The sequence below is a fragment of the Osmerus eperlanus genome, chromosome 6, assembly GCF_963692335.1.
Source record: "Osmerus eperlanus chromosome 6, fOsmEpe2.1, whole genome shotgun sequence".
Lineage (NCBI taxonomy): Eukaryota > Metazoa > Chordata > Actinopteri > Osmeriformes > Osmeridae > Osmerus > Osmerus eperlanus.
Genome location: NC_085023.1, coordinates 21,199,900 through 21,218,673, shown reverse-complemented (window position 1 = coordinate 21,218,673; position 18,774 = coordinate 21,199,900). Strand labels below are relative to the sequence as shown.

Genomic DNA, 18,774 nt, shown 5'->3' with positions numbered 1-18,774 from the left:
CAAATGTTTAGTATGCCAGCATTAAAAGCAGTTTTCAGGTGGTTTTCTCAGGAGACTGAGAGCATTAGGCATGTGTGCACATGCACAGTGCGTGTGTGGGCGTGTCCCATGTCCATGTGTGTACGTGCTGATCTGGAGTCAGTTTGGTAGGATTTGGGTATAAATAAATTATTTTGTTTTAAAATATGGATTTTTATTTAAAGATATTCATGTAATTTGCACGCAAAATAGGTCTACCCGAACCAGCGGACAAAAAATTCAACCCGCAGCAACACTTCAAAAGTAGCCCAATTCCGCGGGAAAACCGCGTACGTGGCAACACTGCTGTAGAGAAACGACATGCACCTCCACAAGACAACTTTCTTGTCTTGTCTTTGACATGGTCCTAAACAATGCACAGATGCCCACCAACTTGTATTCATGCTTAGCCCCAAGGGTAGTGGCATGTTTGCGCGCGTAGCTTGAGGCAATTTTTTGGGTGGCCCTTTTGGGGCCGTGGATATCCATTGTTTCAGACAGTTCATCAGTTCAATCAGAAAGTGTGATTTTGCTCAGTAGTTTTGCTTGCATTCAGTATATGATAGAGAAGAAAAGAAAGGAAGAAAAGATTAATAAATTATTGCCAAATTATTTAGGGGGGCTGAAGAACATTTTAGGGGGGCTTCAGCCTAACGACGTCCCTTTCCATCCACAATACGGTTGACGTGGGGGAGCAGATGGGTACAATTGATTTGAGTGGACATTTGGAATTGAAAACCCAAGGTTTAGCTCAAGGTTGCATTCTCCAGGTAAGACACAAGGATTTAACAAAGCTGAGGGTATACAATTAGATCTTGTCCAGGTTCCTGTAAAATGATCCCCCCTGAGTCCTCTCAGTGCCACCCATGAAGCTGACGTGTAACCTTTCAAAATGCCAAATAGCTCCACATTTTATTGCCCCCAGAAACATGATGTATGATTCAATGGAAAAAGTGTCTCATTAAAAGTCTTATCCCTATAGAACATAGCATCATCGGCTCTGAAGACTGCTATTAGCACAACCCCCGTAAGGAAAATGACCTAAAATCACCCATAAACGCGCTAACTACAAAGTTGCAATAGGAATAATCAGGAAAACAGTACATCAGTATCACCTCTTTAGGCCTCAGAGCAATGCTAACAGAAACACTCTTTTAAAGTGGTGTGTGTGTGTGTGTGTGTGTGTGTGTGTGTGTGTGTGTGTGTGTGTGTGTGTGTGTGTGTGTGTGTGTGTGTGTGTGTGTGTGTGTGTGTGTGTGCATTATGCTCTGCGGTGCTGTTAGAAATAATTAATGGAAAGATTTATATTTTGTTTAGCTACATGGGGTAAACTGTCCTGGGAAATAATTCACAATGAAAACTTCAATAGCAAATGGGCACTCGCTGATCACCAAAACATTCCTGCTGGTTGAATCAGGCCTGCTTTAGTGTGAATAGATGGGCTAGGAAGCCTTTGTTTGAGAAGGTAAAATAACAGGGTGACATTCTAACTAAGCAACAACCATCAAGAATCCTGCAAGGAAAGCTTATAACATGCTGCTTTTTAATTCAAGCACTGGTAAGGTAGATCTAGCCCAAACATGCAGCCCCAGTGAAATATTACTGTCTGGTGAGACCCTGACTTGAAAGAACAAGAGAAATACAACAACCTACACTGGAACACACCTGCACACTGGAACAAACTGTTCAAATTGATAGATTTAGCTGTGGTAAATAACTAAAACATGCCATGATTGAGGATTTACTTTGAGCCTTTTGTACTGTTTCAGTCAGAATGGTTTGCTGCTGTGGAACAGATGAGCAGGATGTTTAGCAGGACTCAACCAGGGGTCAGGGTTAGGAAGTGTTCAACTTGAGAGTTCTAAACGATGCCACATAAACCACCAGACTATACCCTGTGGCAACCAAATGACAAACCCAAGCCCTAATGTTCACTGGTAGCAGACCTTAAGAGATTCCAGGGATTGTCCATTCAGATTCAGAGCTTGTTCCACAAGTTCGAAACCTTTTTTTTTTTTGGTCTTCGTTCCAACACATATATGTTTATGTATGTTGTTGACAAGAAATGAACATCTGGAGCAAACCTGGAATGGCAGTTTGTCAGAATTCTGGCTCAGTCTCCAAGAGTAATTACTTTGACATGGTCTCCACATGAATTCACATGCTTGGCATGGATGATGGGCACCTGATCCACTAACATCTCTTCACTGTATGTTGATCCTTATATACTTGTATTATTAACACGCATGCAGTCAGTCCTCATCTAAAGCTGTTATTGGGTGGCCCCTTTGACCTGACATCTGCCATGAGGTGGATAAGTATCCATAAAGTATAGATTTACTGTTAACTACAGTTCGTACTGTATATAATATTTTTATTTCAACAAAGCGTACTTGGAGTTAAATATGCATACAGCAGTACCAAAGACCTGTGGAGAAATAGGTCCAAGTCTCAGATAGTTTAGTGATACTTGTGGTTAACTCCAAATGAGGTGTGACAGTCGAATGGGAGGAGAAAAAAAAAGTTCTCCATTAAAGTACATCAACAGATTAAGATGGCAACCATTTTGTACTGTCCTTAACAATGCGAAGCTAAAACATTCAAATAGACTTACAGATGCTGACACTAAGATAATAACCAGTATTTGGTGTAATTATCTTTGAAAGCCTGGCCCCAGGCTCTGCCTTACTTCAGTGATGAAACGATGATCTCTGGTTCTGTTTTTCTTTTGAGGAGATCAATGTTAATCTTAATTGTGTTGCTATATGATTATATTTGGGATTTGAAAACACTTTCCATTGTTTGTTTTTTTAAACCATTTCTCTTAAAAGTGGCTAATCGGGTAGAGCATTTACCACATGGCCTTAAAACCCTGTAAGACCCGATTTAAAATTTCAACATCACCTTTAGCTCTCCAAAAAACACATTTGCAAATAAGATTTTTTTGGAACGACCACATTTACATAACCAATGGGTCCTATTGTCTTGCCTTGCAATGCTATTGGATAAATTTGGTCTTTCAAAAAAAAGAAATTAGCAATTAAAGAGCTAAAGGTGATGTTGTATACATCACCTTTAGACCCCTTGTTTTACAACAAGGGGTCTTACGGGGTTGAGGCTAGGATTCAATTGCAGCCTTGGCTATTTGCTATTCTCAATCTTTCCTCCCTGTCCTTTTCAAACGGACCTAATCAAATATAGCAGAAAACGCCACAAAACAACTCTAAAAAACCGGTGTTAATCTAAACATGGAACCATGGACTATTCCTCGAACTGTATGTCCGTGACTGAAAGCATGTATTTAAATGTAGGCAAACATTACTTTTAAAACGTTTTTGTTGACGCAATTTCATCCTCAAGGGCCACAGCACAGACTATACATATATGTATATGTCTATGGACTAAACTGTCTGCGATGGATTCTCAGTATGTAGGCTACTGTAACCATGACAATAACACTGAACGACAGAGTTGTATTCCGTATTGCTAAAGTCGGCTCTGTAGTACATAGTCTGTACGGAGTTTACAAGCTCTGCTCCAGCTTCGAAGCTGCCAATGCTGTCGAAGTGAAATATTTACTGGGCAAAGACAGCCAAGTCCACATCTGCCGCAACATCTCTTGGCCGCGCATCAAACATTAAGTCCAGAATAAACCTGTTGGAGAATGACAGGAACCATAACATTGAGGCAGTGTGAGAGGGTGTATTTGAGTGTGAAGGGTGTGCGTTTTTGTCCACGGTGATTTCTACATAGCAAGAGCATTCTTACACTTTCTGTTTTTGTCAAACACTGCAAGGGATCGGTTTAATATTCAATAGCAGATCATATTGCAATAAAAAAACAGGACTAAATAACTTGCCGACAAAGTCTGTTGGTGCGGGCTCTCGCACCAATATTTTTTCTTCCTGAAAACCTGATAATTTGTGTAGCACGCATTGGGACAGCTGATCCGACACAATATTAGCTACGCTAGAGAATAAAAACCAATCGATTTACATTGATGTAAGCCAGATGAACGGCGTATGAAACACTTCACAATGGTGCCAAAAGTGCCAGCTTGCCAAATGGCAGGTGTACGTGCTAGCTAGAGTAGCAGGACTCACACGCCCCAGGGCCACTGGGGAGTTCATCAGTCTATCGTGTTCATTCGCATGTTTGGTATTTGGCAGCGGGACTAACAAAAGAAAAACAAATAAAAAGTGTTGTTATTTCATTATCAGTGTGGAGATATTGAAACAAGCCCATCTGTGATGCCTTGAGGATTTGATTAATAATATGATTAATATATTTTTTTATGCTAGCAAGTCGGTCTACAGATCGTCTCATAAATATTGTTAAACAAATTAACACTTATACGAGACCAAATGTACTAGAACACATTCATGTTGCATCTGGCATCACACTACTGGCTCCATAAATTTAAACTTGAACTCTAACAACTGTCAAGTACAATGCAAGATTGACATCTAGTGGTTTGAGTACAACATTGCAGTCCTAAATTCATCCAGTAAATCTAGATTTTGGAGTTGACCAACCTGAGGGGGAATACATATGGGATTACTACAGAAGCACATGTCTTAGAATTGGTATTTTATATTTACAGATATTATTAACCCAATCAAGCTACAAGCATAGCTTGTAACCCCTTAACTGTCTGCTATGCCAGCCCCCCCCACACACACACTAGGCTACTTGTGACGATGTTTTTCCACTGAAACGCTTCTTAGTTACTCTGTCTCTTCGCATCTGATTCATGTGAGCATACCTATTTTATGTAAGAAGCCGTATATGACTCTTGAAAAAAACATTGCAGTCTCCTAGTCATTGTCTTCATTCTCAAAAAGTCTGAAGCCCTCTCGACTGTGCTTTAATTTACACTTACTCATCCACCTGCCTCACTAAAATAAGACTCGGTAGCTCTGTTAAAAGCCCTTGTCTCCGTCTGTTGAAATAGTGTTTTGAAAGGGTAGAAAAGCAATTTTGTTTTTTGTTCATATGGTTTCTGGGCCTTGATTGGGTCAGTTTGATATCTAGACAGCCTGTTTCATGAGTAAGGCTAGAAACACAGGACTGTGTTCCTTCTTAAAGGCAGTTGGGCCAATAGCGACTGATTCCCGTGGACCCAGACAGATGGGTTTAGATCAGATCCGAAAAGAGAACAGATGACAGCCAGACGGTGGAGCATAGCTCTCTCCCTCTCCTCTTCACATAGCTGACATAATGAAAATAATTAAAGGTCCTTACATGCTTCACGTCAGGTTCCTATTATACAATCCTATGATGACAGTTATTGTTGTAACGATAGACGCACAATAATACATTCAATGAAACATCGGTTTGAAATACATCGAATGGAGTGATAACATTAGCCGACACAATAGGCGCTTAAATCCCACTCGAATAATAAACATGTAGACTATAAAAAATAAAATACAAATCTAAATTTGTATTCAAAGCGAACCTATGTGATTAAGAAATGTTTGGACGTGACATAGTCACAGCCTACACCGGCAGCGGGCTAAACTCTAAATTGTATCTAGACGCACTACCCAGCATAATTAGACGGCGTGTGAGACAATGCTGCTCTGCACATGTGGCTGAATTAAGCAACCAGTTTTGTTTCTAAGTGTAACATTGCTCTTAGCTTTCGTTTCATCCTAAATGCACCTCTACATTTCCCCTCATTTCGGAAACCAAGTTAAGCTAAGACATAACCAGCACTGTTGCCTTTGACAAAGTGATGTAGTCAGAGCCAGTGCATGAAATATGGAAATTCCCCCCATACCGTTCTTCAGTCAGTCATGAGCTACACTTTCACAGACGGTTTATATGTAACCCACCCCGCCGTTGCTACTGGTACCATCGAAACCAACAACCCCTACCGCGTACGCGTGCAGCTTTTATCTGAGTGGCACATCATGCGGTCCTATCGCACATCCACTTCCCTGTCCTCACAACCAATCGTTTGGCCGTAGCGCCAACACATCGTTTACTGCACGTTCAGGGTCGGTTGCATGAACGGAGCTCTATAGAAATCTGACAGCTTCACAGGTGAAACATCGTTCAGAGGTTGTTTCACTTTCTCTTTCAGTGGCCGGAACATACTCGCTGTGAGTCTGGGGTTGACACAGTCAAAAAGCAGTAATTCGTCCAATAATATCGGCAACATGAACAAAAAGAAAAAGGACTGGAAGGAGGAAAAAGGTAAGGCTTGTTTCGGTGAAACCCAATCTGTATAATTATCCAGTGCAGGCTTTCATCCCTTGCCCGTATAATAGATTGACAGCCCTCTTTATCAGACAGATGTGTTCCTTTGCTAGGATACTGCCTCACGAGGTTTCTGTATTACCAGTGCTGTGCAGTGTCAGATGATGTGCATAGCTTTGCGCCTTTTGCCATTAGTATCCGTACAATTCATGTTCGGCTCCAGCATCACACCGCTGTCAAAACAGTAGCATAGTACGCTGGCATAGCTCATTTTCAAATCCTGTGACATTGTATGTCTTCAATAACTGAAAGCTTCTAGAATATATGCACAGTACGTTTCGCCAGGACTAGTTCACCTGTTACAATTGCTTCTGTATGGCTGACAAAACGAATCTGAGTTGCCTACAGTATTGAGTAGCATTCACGCCTACCGCCTAGTGATCTGCAACTTCAGCCTATTGTTTTCAACAGCCTAAGGTGTAGGCTACCCATTTCCTAAAAAGGGTTTGTGTGCAGTATTTATTCCCAAGCCTCCCCCAAGACTGGCCTGTGATCAATATACTCTTTGCACATTTGAAAGGCTAATGTCTCTAACTTCCAAGTTACAATGAGCCATGGAGAGAGAAAAAAAGTTTTAGATAATTTTGTTGCAGACATAAAAGCAGTACTGTGTTCCTGGATCCAACGCATTTCCTTTATTCATTCATGTAGAATAAGAGAATTCTGGGGAATAGCATAAAGTATAGAGAGCAATGGGGAGAGAGAGATGGGGAGGAGGGAGAGAGAGAGTTGGGGGGGGGGAGGGAGAGTTGAGGGGGGGGGGGGAGAGAGGAGAGAAAGAGATGGGGGGGGGGGAGAAAGAGAGATCTTGCACTATTCTGGGCTTGCACAGCATTGCCTGAGGATGCTTAGGTAAAATTTGAGTAAATCCAATTCAGCTCAATCCCAAAACTGTCTTACTCTCTGCACTGGTGACAGGAGGGTCAGTTTGTTTTCAAGTGTGTGTGTGTGGGGGGGGGACAACAATAACTGAGGATGCGGCCGTTAAATAAAATGTTAAGATAAATTGAGGGGGACAAATTAGCAGTTTTTCAAAAACTGACTGGTAGTCTGAGTTACCGTTCACCAGAAAAACGTTTTCATAATAAACGTTTTGCACTCTTCACTAAGTGATCCCCTATGTGTTATCCACCTGTTGGACTGGGAAGTTTGTTACAGTGTTATCATGTTCAGTTTCCCTTGCTTTTCCTGTTTTGTTTCCTTCAGTCAAACTGTTGAACATGAGTTTGGAGGAGCGCCGAAGGCAGTACCGTTCTGATCATGTGACGCTGGAGAAGATCCTCACCTGGAGACAGATGAGTAAAGGTGAGGACCTCACAGAGCCTGGCATCACTAGGCTGCTCCTCATTCTGCCACACAGAGCCTGGCATCACTAGGCTGCCCCTCATTCTGCCACACGGAGCCTGGCATCACTAGGCTGCCCCTCATTCTGCCACACGGAGCCTGGCATCACTAGGCTGCCCCTCATTCTGCCACACAGAGCCTGGCATCACTAGGCTGCTCCTCATTCTGCCACACAGAGCCTGGCATCACTAGGCTTCCCCTCATTCTGCCACACAGAGCCTGGCATCACTAGGCTTCCCCTCATTCTGCCACACAGAGCCTGGCATCACTAGGCTGCCCCTCATTCTGCCACACGGAGCCTGGCATCGCTAGGTTGCTCCTCTTTCTGATGCGTCAGTTGCTCTCAGACTCACTAACTTATTATTTTCATGATTTCAGTGTAGTCATGAAACACAGCTTTAAAGTTTGCCACTACTGCTGGTACTTTACATGGTGGTACAGGTATTCATATTTCTAAAGACTACTACTGTACTTACTGTAAGTCGCTCTGGATAAGAGCGTCTGCTAAATGACTAAATGTAAATGTAAAGAACCAAAGTATTCAAATGGCAGTTTAACTCTCCAAGTCTCAAATCACAGGATTTTTCCAAGTGAAGCTCTCCCTTCCAGCCTTATCCAAGTCACTATACCTGTTTCTGAAGAAGACGGCCACTAGATTACTGAGGTTTTTGTAGATTGTCATGACAACTTGGTACTTAAAACTCAACTTAAAATGATACACAGCCCTCAGTGAATATTAAAATATACCAGCTGCTAACTACTGACCTTGCTGTGACACACACTAGAGTGCTAATATTGAGCGTGTTTTTACAAGAAATCCTTCGACATCATCTCTGCCCTCCAGGCATGTGGAACTAGGAGGATTTGATTTGATTTGGTTTAATCTACATGCCACCTTGAGACCTGATGATCATAATATTATACCCGCTGCCTTTCTCTGATTGCAATGCTTGTTGCATTACTTACAACATGAGGCATCTTGTGAATACATTTACATTTAGTCATTTAGCAGACGCTCTTATCCAGAGCGACTTACAGTAAGTACAGGGGCAAGTAGGGTGAAGTGCCTTGCCCAAGGACACAATGGCCAGGTTTCCCAGATTCGTTAAGAGGAGCGTTCTAAGAGCGTTCTTAAGAAGCTCTTAGCGTTAAGAGATTCTTAACGAATCTGGGAAACCCGGCCAATGTCATTTGACACGGCCGGGAATCGAACCAGCGACCTTCTGATTACTAGCCCGATTCTCTAACCGCTCAGCCACCACTCCACCGAATAAGCAGCATCAGTTTGCATTCACAGCTTATTCATCAAGCAGTCACTTTTATACACAGCGACATGAAAATAACGCAGATAGAAAGTGCAGCAGAAGATGGAGGATCACAAGCGCACAGTTCCACCGGCCGGCAGTCAGGGAACAGCCTGTTCCTACTGGGTCTCCTACCGGATCATGTACAGTATAGACAACGTTGTTTATCTGAATATGTGAACTAAGTTACAGCAAACATTTGTGTTGTCAGTATCTGTATGTTTGTGTTCACCCGGCTGGCCCTCTGCTTCTGTGTGTTTATATTCCTGTGTCCGTCTTGATGATCACTGATGTGTCCACTTGTTGTTTTCCCTCCTAGCTGAAGTGGATGGACACAGCCTCCTTATTGACAAAGTTTCTCTGTACAAAGGCGACATCACCATCTTGGAGGTGGACGCCATCGTTAATGCAGGTAAGATCGCTATGTCGCAGGAGTCTGAGAGACCAACAGTTGAAACGCACAAGCTGTTTGTTGTGTTATTCCGCCCTCTAGTGCTCAGAGTTGAGAAGTGGTTCTCAAACGGGTTGAACGGTCAGGTGACAGACAGAAACACCTGGTGTTTGTCTAGTTTGTCTTAACTGCTGATGTACCTTTGTCGCTCTGTATCAAAGTGTGACCTTGTGCGAAGGCTCAATGTTGTTAGAGGGTGTAGACGTTGTTTGCCGTAAAAGTGGGACTCAAACAAGGACATCTAGGGAGTCAGGTGGCTGAGCGGTTAGGGAATCAGCCTAATAATCAGAAGGTTGTCAGTTCGACACGTTGTGTCCCTGGGCAAGGCACTTCACCCTACTTGCCTCTGGGGAATGTCCCTGTACACACTGTAAGTCGCTCTGGATAAGAGCGACTGCTAAATGACTAAATTTAAATGTAAACAAGGGAGAACTGGGGCAAGGTCAGGTATGTCGTCACATCTAATCACAAAGGCAAACAATCTTCTAATAGACAAACCTTTTGTCTCAGAACAAAACTACTGTGTCAACTTAACCCAGTGACATCTTTCCTCAGTCTAACGTACACAGAGACAAAACAGTAAGCCAACTGGTTTATTGTTTAAGGGTAATTACAGGTTGTAATTAGTACGTATTACAGATGCGCTTGTAAATGATCTCATCACAATGCTAATATCCTATCAATGACTGCTGGGACTGAATGGAAGGGTCATTTACAGGCGGTTTCCAAACATTTCCTGCGCTGGCATTCTGTTTCTTCAGCAGATTTCCTACAGGTGGTGGCAGAGATTAGAAAAAAACAATGACTTTATGCTCTATTGCTATTCACAATCATCTGCACAACAAAGAGCTTTTACAAAGGCGAGGAACCTTGTAGGAGAAAGAAACCAAGCGTTTTGCAAATACTGTGACACCCTCACAAACCTATTGTAATACAAGTGTGATATGGTTGAGTACGGTATATAAGCAGTGTACACGGTTTATTTAAATGAAACCTGCACAGACTGCTTGGGATGAACAAAGGCAGTTAAATCCCATCTTTGGCAAGACAAGTCCTCTTCTCCCAGCCTCCTCTAAGCACTGGAAAGAAATCCTACCAAAATGTTGTTCCCATCACTGATTGAATACCGGCCCACGGCATTGATGTTTATGTTAATCCACGTGGGGTCACAGAGGTTTAGGAGGTCAGTCTAGATTCAAAAGATTCTGTCAGGAGGTCGGAATATCGACTCATTAGAAATGCAGTTTTTTTCCGTCACGCTGAAGCTTTTTGTTTGGCATTTGCATACTGGAGCCACCTCTTGTTGACCCTCCGTGTGTGCAGGGCGCTCAGAGGACAGGGCGCTCAGAGGACAACAGGGCGCTCAGAGGACAGGGCGCTCAGAGGACAGGGCGCTCAGAGGACAGGGCGCTCAGAGGACAGGGCGCTCAGAGGACAGGGCGCTCAGAGGACAGGGCGCTCAGAGGACAGGGCGCTCAGAGGACAGGGCGCTCAGAGGACAGGGCGCTCAGAGGACAGGGCGCTCAGAGGACAGGGCGCTCAGAGGACAACAGGGCGCTCAGAGGACAGGGCGCTCAGAGGACAACAGGGCGCTCAGAGGACAACAGGGCGCTCAGAGGACAGGGCGCTCAGAGGACAGGGCGCTCAGAGGACAGGGCGCTCAGAGGACAGGGCGCTCAGAGGACAGGGCGCTCAGAGGACAGGGCGCTCAGAGGACAGCTTGTCTGCGCTTGTCTGTGCAGGGACAAAAACAGCCTTGCACGACCTGAGGACTTCTAAACGGTCAGGTTTCACTGAAAGAGCATCAAGGTTTTCACCTGTCAACCACAGACAGACGTGTCCGTTTTTGAAAACCTCACAAAACTTTAGTTAAACCCATTTTCCCAGCGGACTTCTTGATTGGTGTCTTTACAGAGCTGCTGTTGTAGAGCTTCCCACAGCTTGAGAGGATGTCAGGGTGCTTTATATTCCCCATTAAAGTTTCATTATCAGGCTCATTGAGTTTCTAATTCTTCCTTAATTCTGTTTGGACTGAGGTTAGACAGGACGTGCTCAAACTGTCACCTGGGCATGACTTGAGGACAGAGGACAGGGCAGTGGGGTGGGGCTGGAGGGCCTGGCAGGGGTGGGGAAGCAGACATGATACTTCCACACCTGCTGCCTGGATATAACCACTACTAAGGGGCAGGAGTGTGGGGTATGGGGGGTATGTAAGGGGGCAGGAGTGTGGGGTATGGGGGGTATGTAAGGGGGCAGGGGTGTGGGGTATGGGGGGTATGTACGGGGGCAGGAGTGTGGGGTATGGGGAGTATGTAAGGGGGCAGGGGTGTGGGGTATGGGGGGTATGTAAGGGGGCAGGGGTGTGGGGTATGTAAGGAGGCAGAAGTGTGGGTGGAGCGTAGAGCATCACTATCTTCCTGACGTTAGTTCCTGGTTACTCAAACCCCCCCCCCACACCCTGTCTCCCTCACTCTCCTGTCACTCTCCCACATCACTCTGATTTCTCACATTTACTCTCTTTCTTTTTCTTTTCCCTCCTCACAGTAACAAAACAACAGACTTACCGATCCACAAGGTTTCAGTGTAAGAGACATACATCTGAAAAATACATAATTGTGTTATTAGTTTTGGGGTTTAGGCAAGCTTTAGAAACAGTTTGACACTTTGTCTCTCCTCAGCTCAACCGAGATTTGATAAATCTACTAGGAAATTCCTGTGATTTCTAATCCGTGTGTGTTTAGAGGTTTATCTGATGGGATTTGGCTCCTAGCGGTGCGGGATGGACAGAGCGTCTTTTGGGTCCAACCGTGAAACGGCACTCACACGGGATTACAGTTAATCCATGTCATTTTCTTTGCCTTTGGATCTCAAACACAATTTAATGCTGCCCATCACCCCCCTCCCCCGTTGTCTTCCATGAGCAGTTCAAGCTCCGTTCTCCTGCGTGGCGCTTGGTTCACGCCCCTGCGTGGAGCTCGTAAAAACAGCAGTGTGAAGTCTAGAGGACGGGTCTTCCTGATGACTGCTGTAATTATAGCGAGAGGTTGACACGAGCTGTATTACCCGTCGTAAACCTCTCCCGTTGCTCGATGCAGTAGGTTTTTTCTTCCCAGAGCCGATTTAGTGTAGAGGGCATCTGGTTATGGACTCCATAAAGAACACACAGGTTTAGTGGCCAGAACAGGTTCATGGAGGCCATTGGTATTCTGCTAGGCAGCCAGCCATGTAGCGGGCATCACTTCTTTCAGTATTAGTGACCCATAGACGGCATGAGACCACGATTCACACTAGGAGTCTGACTGCTGTGAGAAATGCTGGAGATCTCAAGTGTTTACAGGTTGAGACAATCAGGAGCGCTGGAATACAGTTGTTTGTTGCAGGTGTGATTGCATCTTTATTGGCTTGGGTATATTGATTTGATTTTGGTGTGTGGGTCTGTATGACAATGTTCTTGACAAAGCAAGGACGTTTTTATTAGTGGGGCTGTTTTTCCTTTGATTGCCTGTTCTGTGGGCAATACCAGTCAGCATGAAATTAAATCCGAACATAGCAATTAATTTCCTACAAAGTCTCCCTGCAACTTGTGCGTAGTGAGTCTTTCTAAGCAGACCAAATTAGTTTTTAAATCACTTTCTGGCTGACCGGTTATTGTTTCTTGGAAATACATTTCTTGTCAGGGCGGTTAATTGTTATAGAAACTGACATCAGCATTAATAGGTGTAGAAACGTAAGCTGCTGTCAGGTAAGGCTGTCACAAGGGCTCTCCTGGAATGAGAAAATGGAACAAACAACTTTGGAGAGAATTTTCTTAATTAAAACCCCCCCCCCAGAAAGGATAAGGCGATGTGTTGACAGCTTCCTGTTATGGAAATACTGTGATGCAGAGTGTAGCTGTGGTGAAGCAGGCCGCACAAGCAGCCACTAGCAGGTGAGAGGACAGGTGAATGAGGTAGTGCTGTTTGATGTCTACCTGAGCCAGGAGGAGCTACGAGGCTACAGGAAGAGTGACGGCCCCCAGTCCTCCTGTAAAGGTTACGTCAGTATAGTGTCACAGGAGCCTGTCTGCCTGTCTGTCTTTCTGCCTGTTTGCCTGTCTGTCTGTCTTTCTGCCTGTCTGCCTGTCTCTTTCTGTCTGCCTGTCTGTGTGCCTGTCTGTGTGCCTGCCTGTCTGTCTGCCTGTCTCTGTCTGTCTACCTGTCTGCCTGTCTGTCTGTGTGTGTGCCTGTCTGTGCGCCTGTCTGTGTGCCTGTCTGCCTGTCTGTCTGCCTGTCTGTCTCTCACTTCATCAGATCGTCTGTAGGACCCGTCTACAGCATTCCCTTCCAGTGTGATTGTTTGCTGATTGTGTGATTCAGCTCTGTGATTTGGGCTTTTGTTCACCTGTATCATTATACCTGTCTGGGCTACCATGTCCCAAGTCTCAAGATTCATGTCTGGGCTGGCTATGGAAGGGCAGGATATATCATTCAATTCAATTCGAATCAAAAAACTGTATTGATCCCTGAGGGGGAATTCTTGGAAGCAGGCCTAGTAAAAGACATATGATAACATCAAGACAATAGATGATAAACGAACAGTGGCAGCAATGCAGAGACTGTACAGAACACAGCAGTCACCATAGGTGACATCATTGCAGAGACTTTACAGAACACAGCAGGCACCATAGGTGACAGCATTGCAGAGACTGTACAGAACACAGCAGGCACCATAGGTGACAGCATTGCAGAGACTGTACAGAACACAGCAGTCACCATACATTAACAGCATTGCAGAGACTGTACAGAACACAGCAGGCACCATAGGTGACAGCATTGCAGAGACTGTACAGAACACAGCAGGCACCATAGGTGACAGCATTGCAGAGACTGTACAGAACACAGCAGTCACCATACATTAACAGCATTGCAGAGACTGTACAGAACACAGCAGGCACCATAGGTGACAGCATTGCAGAGACTGTACAGAACACAGCAGTCACCATACATTAACAGCATTGCAGAGACTGTACAGAACACAGCAGGCACCATAGGTGACAGCATTGCAGAGACTGTACAGAACACAGCAGGCACCATAGGTGACAGCATTGCAGAGACTGTACAGAACACAGCAGTCACCATACATTAACAGCATTGCAGAGACTTTACAGAACACAGCAGGCACCATAGGTGACAGCATTGCAGAGACTGTACAGAACACAGCAGGCACCATAGGTGACAGCATTGCAGAGACTGTACAGAACACAGCAGGCACCATAGGTGACAGCATTGCAGAGACTGTACAGAACACAGCAGTCACCATACATTAACAGCATTGCAGAGACTGTACAGAACACAGCAGGCACCATAGGTGACAGCATTGCAGAGACTGTACAGAACACAGCAGGCACCATAGGTGACAGCATTGCAGAGACTGTACAGAACAAAGCAGTCACCATACATTAACAGCATTGCAGAGACTGTACAGAACACAGCAGGCACCTTAGGTGACAGCATTGCAGAGACTGTACAGAACACAGCAGGCACCATAGGTGACAGCATTGCAGAGACTGTACAGAACACAGCAGTCACCATAGGTGACATCATTGCAGAGAGTGTACAGAACACAGCAGGCACCATAGGTGACAGCATTGCAGAGACTGTACAGAACACAGCAGGCACCATAGGTGACAGCATTGCAGAGACTGTACAGAACACAGCAGTCACCATACATTAACAGCATTGCAGAGACTGTACAGAACACAGCAGGCAACATAGGTGACAGCATTGCAGAGACTGTACAGAACACAGCAGGCACCATAGGTGACAGCATTGCAGAGACTGTACAGAACACAGCAGTCACCATACATTAACAGCATTGCAGAGACTGTACAGAACACAGCAGGCACCATAGGTGACAGCATTGCAGAGACTGTACAGAACACAGCAGGCACCATAGGTGACAGCATTGCAGAGACTGTACAGAACACAGCAGTCACCATACATTAACAGCATTGCAGAGACTATACAGAACACAGCAGGCACCATAGGTGACAGCATTGCAGAGACTGTACAGAACCCAGCAGGCACCATACGTGACAGTGGCAGTGAGCATGTAACGGCTATCACACGTCCAACAGTGATAATAAATATGAGATTCTGAAAGCCTTCAGGCCTAGAGGATCATTATGCACCACTGTCTTCTTCTCAGCGGCTCCTAGACTTCGTGGCTAGGAGCTCTGTATTGGCTTGGTGTCCAGGCTGTGATGCAGTCCAGGCTTTCTCCATTACATTCTGACAAGCTGGACAGGCTGGTGGGCTCACACGGTCCCACGAGGGTAGACTGTCTATCTGTTTCTCCTCCAACCCCCTCCTCCCTCCCACACTCACCCAGTGTGATATCTTCTTCTGTGACAGCCCTCTACAGTACAGGTCTGGTAGAAACTCCCTCTCTCTCTCACTGTCTCTCTGTCTCTCCTTCTCTACACACACACACACACACACACACACACACACACACACACACACACAGATACATGCTCACTGTACTACAGGAAGGCTTGGCCAGGGAGGGTAACTGCTTGTGCAAACTTGTGATTGTTGCACTGTTGCACCAGGAATGAGAATCGATCCCTGTGGCTGAGAGAAGTTGCTGCTCTGCTGAACAGTGAAATGACTGCAGAGACAGGAGGAGCCCACACCAACACAAGCCTGGTTAATAGCATCAGCTCAACAACCCACCAAAGATATACTGTACTGGGACACATGGAGGGGTCTTTCCAATTTTGTGTGTTGGTACAAGCACTCACTCACACACACACACACACACACACACACACACACACACACACACACACACACACACACACACACACTGTGTCAATGTTAGTGTCAGCATACCTCCAATATCTATGATGCATCAACTTTATGCTGCAGCACACACAGATATAGACACACATACAGATATAGACACACATCCCACCCAGGAGTCAAGAGAGGGAGAGACATGGATGCACAGCACCCAGCCTGGTGTTCATAAAGAGACCCTGGTGAGGTGAGAGCAGCTCCTGATTCATCCACTCTCCCCCCCAGACGTCCACTCTCCCCCCCCAGACGTCTACTATCCCTCCCAGACGTCCACTCTCCCCCCCTCCCTGACAGAACAAAAGTCATCCCAGCAGAAGCGGCTCTCTGTCCGACCGCCATCGACCTGGCATCCCTGTTTCTCCTCCCTCTCCTCCCCCTCCTCCCTCTCCTCCCTCTCCTTCCTCTCCTCCCTCTCCACCCCCTCCTCCCTCTCCTCCCCCTCCTCCCTCTCCTCCCTCTCCTCCCTCTCCTCCCCCTCCTCCCCCTCCTCCCTCTCCTCCCTCTCCTCCCCCTCCTCCCTCTCCTCCCTCTCCTCCCCCTCCTCCCCCTCCTCCCTCTCCTCCCTCCTCCCCCTCCTCCCTCTCCTCCCCCTCCTCCCTCTCCTCCCTCCTCTCCCTCCTCTCTCTCCTCCCCCTCCTGCCCTCCTTTCCCCTCCTGCTCCCTCTTTCTGAAGAGAGCACTTTGACAACTCCCTCCATTTCGCCTCCTTCACTCTGGTCCCCATCCATCAGGGTCTTGAGTGATTGGGAGAGCGCTGAGACAGGGCCGGAGAACGAGGGGGGAGTAGGGAGAGGGAGGGAGAGAGAGAGGGAGGGCGGGAGGGAGAGGGAGGGGGAGAGAGGGTTTGTCTTAAAACACAAATAGACTCCCTCTCGAGATCCTCCCTCCGTTACAAATACTCAGCACTGCTGTCAGGAACACTTACATCCAGAGGATGCTTGTAATTTGTGCTAATAGGTGATAATGCCATTATAAGATGCTTATTAACATGAATATGTCTAAAGAATATACTGTATGCGTTGATAGTATTTGTAAGGGTTAGGCCTAGGAATGGGCAGTGGCAGTTCTAGACACATTTTACTGGGGGGGGCCTAGGTGGGGCCAGTGTTTAATCAGAGGGGCACATTAAAAACAAAAACAAATGATATTTTAATATTAAATACTCTAATTTAGCTTTACATTTAAATCATACAAGCGTTTATTTTGTACATAAATAGTTTCAATTGAAACAATGAGGTAGGGCCATCAAAAATTTGAAATTAAATATAGTAGAACAATGCTGCACAAGGTGGGTATGGATTTGGGGGGGGGGGGGGGGGCAGGGACATTTTACAGGGGCCCTGGCCCCTGTAAAATGTCCCCCGTGTAGAACCGCCACTGGGGATGGAGTTAGTGTTATCGCAAGATGAGATGACCGTCAGTTAATAGGTAATGAGGCCTTTATAAGATGCTTATGAACATGAATATGTGCTTACTAAGGCATTGTTTTATAACTAACGTTGATGACAAGCACCGGGATCTAAAGTATTATCCCAGTGTCCTTCCCCTGCATCTGAATGTTTCATAAGACAACAAGAAATCTCACAATTAACATCTGCACTGAGTTTATTAATCCTGTTCAGTAATTTGAATTGGTTATCCACGTCCCCAGTTCTCAGGGTGCTGTGTGTGTTGGGTAGAGAGATATCATGTTCTCAGGGTGCTGTGTGTGTTGGGTAGAGAGATATCATGTTCTCAGGGTGCTGTGTGCACACCGAACAGGTGTGCTAGCAGCAAGGCTCGCTGGGCTGGGCTTGCTTGCTCTGGAGACGACCTGTAGGGGGCACTGTGGTTCCACCGCTGGATCCCTGAGAGGAAGGTACACTGTACTGAAACTGACTGATTGAGAAGCTACTGGGTGAATTTTAAAAACCCTCTCTTTCTCTCTCCTGTCCGTCCACCACATAGTTTTGTAGCATCGCCTGGGTGAGGTCAGGAAATCCCAGAACCGTTCCCTGTGTGTGGAGGCTTGGACCTGCCCCAGGGACCCAGCGAGCTGCAGCTCTGTCACACTGACAGTCAGGAGGAAACAGAGAATAGGAGGACACACACATTCCTACAAGGGTGCTCTGTGCAACTTGCAAGTTTGGCCGCTATGCTAGTGAGTGAAGGAATGAGGGTGGAAGTGAGGGCTGCTGTGCATGTCTGAGGGGAGAAAGGGAGAGAGTCAAGGGAGACAGTCAGGGAGAGAGTGAGAGGGGGAGAGAGTCAGGGAGAGAGGGAGAGAGGGAGAAAGGGAGGGAGGGAGGGAGGGAGAGGGAGGGGGAGAAAGGGAGGGGGAGAAAGGGAGGGAGTGAGGGAGGGAGGGAGGGAGGGAGGGAGAGAGACAGATCCTTGTTTTTCCGCCTGTGGTAGAGAGTCTGAGGGGTGGGAATCCACCCTCTCAGTTTGGATGTGCACAATCCCTCCGCAGTCCTTCCCCGCAGTCAGCCTCTCATCGACTGCTCCCTCCAGCCTCCACAATACCCCTCTCTCAGAGCCGGTTCACTCTCAGTGCCTCCATTCTTCT

At 46.0% G+C, this 18,774-nt stretch overlaps 1 protein-coding gene across 1 annotated transcript in view; it reads left to right on the top strand.

The window, feature by feature from the left end:
• The first annotated feature begins 6,032 nt into the window (after window positions 1-6,032).
• macrod2 (mono-ADP ribosylhydrolase 2) overlaps window positions 6,033-18,774 on the top strand; it is a 325,831-nt gene continuing 313,089 nt past the window's right edge. The window contains exons 1-3 of the mRNA XM_062464550.1: window positions 6,033-6,222; window positions 7,492-7,590; window positions 9,253-9,345. Of these exons, the coding sequence (XP_062320534.1) occupies window positions 6,186-6,222; window positions 7,492-7,590; window positions 9,253-9,345 (229 nt within the window). The 5' untranslated portion in view covers window positions 6,033-6,185. The remainder of the gene's footprint in view (window positions 6,223-7,491; window positions 7,591-9,252; window positions 9,346-18,774) is intronic.